The sequence below is a fragment of the Lepidochelys kempii genome, chromosome 12 (assembly GCF_965140285.1).
Source record: "Lepidochelys kempii isolate rLepKem1 chromosome 12, rLepKem1.hap1, whole genome shotgun sequence".
NCBI classification, from domain to species: domain Eukaryota; kingdom Metazoa; phylum Chordata; order Testudines; family Cheloniidae; genus Lepidochelys; species Lepidochelys kempii.
The window spans coordinates 35,117,980-35,123,691 of NC_136391.1; the positions used below are offsets into that span (position 1 = coordinate 35,117,980).

Here is a 5,712-nt window from a genome sequence, read left to right on the forward strand (position 1 = left end):
ATTAAGTGCATTAACTCGGCGGAGCGCTTCCACAGTACCGAGGCTAGAGTCGACTTCCGGAGCGTTGCACTGTGGGTAGCTATCCCACAGTTCCCGCAGTCTCCGCTGCCCATTGGAATTCTGGGTTGAGATCCCAATGCCTGATGGGGCTAAAACATTGTCGCGGGTGGTTCCGGGTACGTATCGTCAGGCCCCCGTTCCCTCCCTGCCTCCGTGAAAGCAAGGGCAGACAATCGTTTCGCGCCTTTTTTCCTGAGTTACCTGTGCAGATGCCATACCACGGCAAGCATGGAGCCCGCTCAGGTAACCGTCACCCTATGTCTCCTGGGTGCTGGCAGACGCGGTACGGCTTTGCTACACAGTAGCAGCAACCCATTGCCTTCTGGCAGCAGACGGTGCAGTATGACTGGTAGTCGTCCTCGTTGTGTCCGAGGTGCTCCTGGCATAACCGTCTTATGGTGAGCAGGCAGGCGATACGGATTGCTAGCAGTCGTACTGTACCATCTTCTACCAGGCAGGCAGATGTAAAGACACCCCCTTTGTTGATTTTAGCTCCCTGAAGCCAACCCTGTAAGCCGTGTTGTCGGTCGCCCCTCCCTCCGTCAGAGCAACGGCAGACAATCGTTCCGCGCCTTTTTTCTGTGCGGACGCCATACCAAGGCAAGCATGGAGGCCGCTCAGCTCACTTAGGAGCACATTAAACACCACACACATTATCCAGCAGTATATGCAGCACCGGAACCTGGCAAAGCGATACCGGGCGAGGAGGCCTTTGCTGCAGCTCAACCATACACTGGAGCATACTGGTTTGATCCTCAAGCAGCCTCAGCAGTGAATCCTGCCTCCTCTCATCACGCTGCCGCCACGTTTGAGCTTCAGCCCTGTCTTCAGCCCGCCACTTACTCTCTTCAGCCCGCCACCTCTCCTCCCGGTCATTTTGTGCTTTCCTGCAATCTGACATTATTTGCCTCCACGCATTTGTCTGTGCTCTGTCAGTGGGGGAGGACAGCATGAGCTCAGAGAACATTTCATCGTGAGTGCGTTTTTTTTTCTTTCTAAGCTTCACTAGCCTCTGGGAAGGAGAAGATCCTGTGATCATTGAAACACATGCAGCTGGTGGAGAAAAAAAAAGGGACAGCGGTATTTAAAAAGACACATTTTATAAAACAGTGGCTACACTCTTTCAGGGTAATCCTTGCTGTTAACATTACATACATAGCACATGTGCTTTCATTACAAGGTTGCATTTTGCTTCCCCCCACCGCGTGGCTACCCCCTCAACCTTCCCCCCTCCCTGTGGCTAACAGTGGGGAACATTTCTGTTTAGCCACAGGCAAACAGCCCAGCAGGAATGGGCTCCTCTGAGTGCCCCCTGAAGAAAAGCACTCTATTTCAACCATGAATTATATCTCACTCTCCTGAGGATAACACAGAGAGATAAAGAACGGATGTTGTTTGAATGCCAGCAAACATACACTGCAATGCTTTGTTCTACAATGATTCCCGAGTACGTGTTACTGGCCTGGAGTGGTAAAGTGTCCTACCATGAAGGACACAATAAGGCTGCCCTCCCCAGAAACCTTTTGCAAAGGCTTTAGGAGTACATCTAGGAGAACCGCGAATGCCAGGGCAAAGTAATCCTTTCACATGCTTGCTTTTAAACCATGTATAGTATTTTAAAAGGTACACTCACCAGAGGTCCCTTCTCCGCCTGCTGGGTCCAGGAGGCAGCCTTGGGTGGGTTCGGGGGGTACTGGCTCCAGGTCCAGGGTGAGAAACAGTTCCTGGCTGTCGGGAAAACCGGTTTCTCCGCTTGCTTGCTGTGAGCTATCTACAACCTCATCATCATCATCATCATCTTCTTCTTCGTCCCCAAAACCTGCTTCCATATTGCCTCCATCTCCATTGAAGGAGTCAAACAACATGGCTGGGGTAGTGGTGGCTGGACCCCCTAAAATAGCATGCAGCTCATCATAGAAGCAGCATGTTTGGGTCTCTGACCCGGAGTGGCCGTTCGCCTCTCTGGTTTTCTGGTAGGCTTGCCTCAGCTCCTTCAGTTTCACACGGCACTGCTTCGGGTCCCTGTTATGGCCTCTGTCCTTCATGCCCTGGGAGATTTTGACAGAGGTTTTGGCATTTTGAAAACTGGAACGGAGTTCTGATAGCACGGATTCCTCTCCCCAAACAGCGATCAGATCCCGTACCTCCCGTTCGGTCCATGCTGGAGCTCTTTTGCGATTCTGGGACTCCATCATGGTCACCTGTGCTGATGAGCTCTGCATGGTCACCTGCAGCTTGCCACACTGGCCAAACAGGAAATGAGATTCAAAAGTTCGCGGTTCTCTTCCTGTCTACCTGGCCAGTGCATCTGAGTTGAGAGTGCTGTCCAGAGCGGTCACAATGGAGCATTCTGGGATAGCTCCCGGAGGCCAATACCATCGAATTGTGTCCACAGTACCCCAAATTCGAGCCAGCAATGTCGATTTAAGCGCTAATCCACTTGTCAGGGGTGGAGTAAGGAAATCGATTTTAAGAGCTCTTTAAGTCAAAATAAAGGGCTTCATTGTGTGGACGGGTGCAGGTTTACATCGATTTAACACTGCTAAATTCGACCTAAAGTCCTAGTGTAGACCAGGGCTCACTGGGCTGGGGCGTGAAGCCAGGAATCAGACATACAACTTCTGCTTTGTCTCTGGTCCTCTGTGCCTGTGAGAGGCAGAGGAAACTGGATTTGCCTCATTGTGTTCTAATTGGTCCTGCTGAAGAGTGCACAGTTTAACTGGCACTATTCAATTCAGCTCATATTTGCCCCAGCCTCCCCCATCCTCATTGCTCTGTCTGTCTCCCTCACTCACAAGCAATTGTTTAAATAAACATATGTTGCTGGAACCAATTTAAAATGCACCATGTGCATAGAGGTTTGAGCCATTCTTCTACATGGTGATGCAAAACCACCCAGCACCATGGCAAAAATTCACATTGCTTAAGCTCCCATCAGTCTCAATCCTGCCTTCCTTATTTCTCGGATGATTAAAGAGTTCAGCCATGACCTGTGTAGGTCAGCAGCAGAGAAATGAACGACACATACATGTCAAAATACGGACCAAAAATGTGGGTTTTTTTACAACAAAGAAACAATTCTATGTCATACAAGCAGATTTAGTTGACATTAAGCTTAAAGCTGAAGAGGTTATTATAAAGCTATAACTCCTGTTGAAAAAGAAAGACAGGAAAGCCAAATTAAACCGGCAGATTTGGAAATTTAAATTCAGCGACAGTTCAGGTAACACACTACGCTTAGGAAAAAAGCCTTAATTCTATTTTAAAGGCTCATTTTCCACAAATGGCTGAGCTGTTTAAGGTAAAGTGAATAAATACCTAATGAGCCATTAAAGTCTGTAAGACTGTATGCCCTCCAGGCACCGGTATCTGGATTCAGCCAATTATAGTTCCATAAGATATGGTGAAGACATCAGGTTGTTATTGGAAAATATAAAGGTTGAAGACACTTCTAATAAGTCACTCCAGGATGTGATAAAATTGTTTAAACCATTGGAAAACTCTCAGTGTGTTTTTGTCAGATATATTTTTACTGATAGTTTTTTTTCTTTTTTTTGAGCGTGCGCGAGAGAGACAGCATCTAAATTTCCTTCTCAGAGACCTGAAAGTCACACACCAAAACATGACATTAACACCAATATGTGATTTGTGTCTAAATTTCCATGTTTTTAGCACATACTCCAGGGGTTATGAAATATTAATGGTAGCAATTCCTCAACTGTGCCTCAGAGAGAATGACTGGGAGAGGGAAAAAAAACAAAAAAAACCAAGAAAATACCAGGAAATGTTTTTAAAATCAAAGACACTGCATAGATAGAAGGTGGGGAGATGGGTTATAAGCAGCAAAAGCTACAGTTTCCTTTGAGCAGAACAAATCTTCATGAAATTCTTCAAACATTGCTCCTGTGTGTGCTTGCTAAGCACTTGCCCAAGTTTAAAAACTCTGCCTTTTCAGGATTAGGATTTTTGAAAACATTTTTTTGATCTGTAATTTTATTTAAACTGTGCTGAGTACATAAGAGTTGGCCCGGTACAAGTCAAAGAAATAATTAGAAATACAAGCAAAATCGCCCTATGCATTAAGGCTCTGATCCTGCAAAAAAGTACATGGCTGCTTAACTTTCATCCTTCATTTCTCACTTCGAACAAGCATCTTCATGCTTTCTCCCATGCTGCCCCTCAGTTGGGAGGACTGGAGCTCATCATGATTCTTTTTCAAAACCCTCTTAAAACTCTCCTGTGCTGTGAAATCTACAAAATTATTGACAAGAGGCTGCCAGAGACCACTGCTTATCATGCTGAGCGGTGTTGTCTCATTGTTTCTTTGTGCTTTCCCGTCTGTCTGTATCCACCTGTTTTCTCTTGTCCTATAGTTAAACTGTAAGCTCTCTGGGGCAGGGAGCATCTTTTGGTTCTGAGTTTGTACAGTGCCTAGCACAAGGGGTCCTTGTCCATGACGAGGGATCCAGGTGCTATGGAAATACTAATTGATTAATAATTAGCATTGGGTCATGGGTGCAGTTAGTGGCACTAGTCACAGTGTTTGAAGTTAAGTCCATATGTAAATCGTCGTGTGTGGAAGTTGCAACATTTCATACGCGGCGGCCTCTGTCAAGCCTCGTAACACCCGCACAAGTAAAGTATCTGAACTCCTTTATTATTTGCTCTCTCATCATTTAAGATTTGGAGATTAAAGGCAATCTAGGCATAGCCACCACCTAAATGAATACTTTGCCTCACTTTTTAATAGGAGTGTCATAAATATAAAGGGAAGGGTAAACCCCTTTGAAATCCCTCCTGGCCAGGGGAAAGCTCCTCTCACCTGTAAAGGGTTAAGAAGCTAAAGGTAACCTCGCTGGCACCTGACCAAAATGACCAATGAGGAGACAAGTTACTTTCAAAAGCTGGGAGGAGGGAGAGAAACAAAGGGTCTGTGTCTGTCTGTAGTCGTCTTGGCCGGGGATAGACCAGGAATGGAGTCTTAGAACTTTTAGTAAGTAATCTAGCTAGATATATGTTAGATTATGATTTCTTTAAATGGCTGAGAAAAGAATTGTGCTGAATAGAATAACTATTTCTGTCTGTGTATCTTTTTTGTAACTTAAGGTTTTGCCTAGAGGGGTTCTCTATGTTTTTGAATCTAATTACCCTGTAAGATATCTACCATCCTGATTTTACAGGGGGGATTTCTTTATTTCTATTTACTTCTATTTTTTATTAAAAGTCTTCTTGTAAAGAACTGAATGCTTTTTCATTGTTCTCAGATCCAAGGGTTTGGGTCTGTGGTCACCTATGCAAATTGGTGAGGATTTTTATCCAACATTTCCCAGGAAAGGGGGGGGGTGCAAGTGTTGAGAGGATTGTTCATTGTTCTTAAGATCCAAGGGTCTGGGTCTGTAGTCACCTAGGCAAATTGGTGAGGCTTTTTACCAAACCTTGTCCAGGAAGTGGGGTGCAGGGTTTTGGGAAGTATTTTTTGGGGAAAGACGCGTCCAAACAGCTCTTCCCCAGTAACCAGTATTAGTTTGGTGGTGGTAGCGGCCAGTCCAAGGACAACGGGGGGAATATTTTGTACCTTGGGGAAGTTTTGACCTAAGCTGGTAAAGATAAGCTTAGGAGGTTTTTTCATGCAGGTCCCCACATCTGTACCCT

At 45.6% G+C, this 5,712-nt stretch overlaps 1 protein-coding gene across 1 annotated transcript; it reads right to left on the reverse strand.

The window, feature by feature from the left end:
* Positions 1 to 424: 424 nt before the first annotated feature.
* On the reverse strand, positions 425 to 2,204 carry LOC140896549 (uncharacterized). The gene is made up of 2 exons (XM_073308474.2): positions 1,694 to 2,204; positions 425 to 1,113 (listed from the first exon to the last, which is right to left on the reverse strand). The coding sequence occupies exons 1-2, from the start codon at positions 2,103 to 2,105 to the stop codon at positions 698 to 700; spliced, it is 828 nt and encodes a 275-aa protein (XP_073164575.2). The 5' UTR covers positions 2,106 to 2,204; the 3' UTR covers positions 425 to 697.
* Positions 2,205 to 5,712: the final 3,508 nt, after the last annotated feature.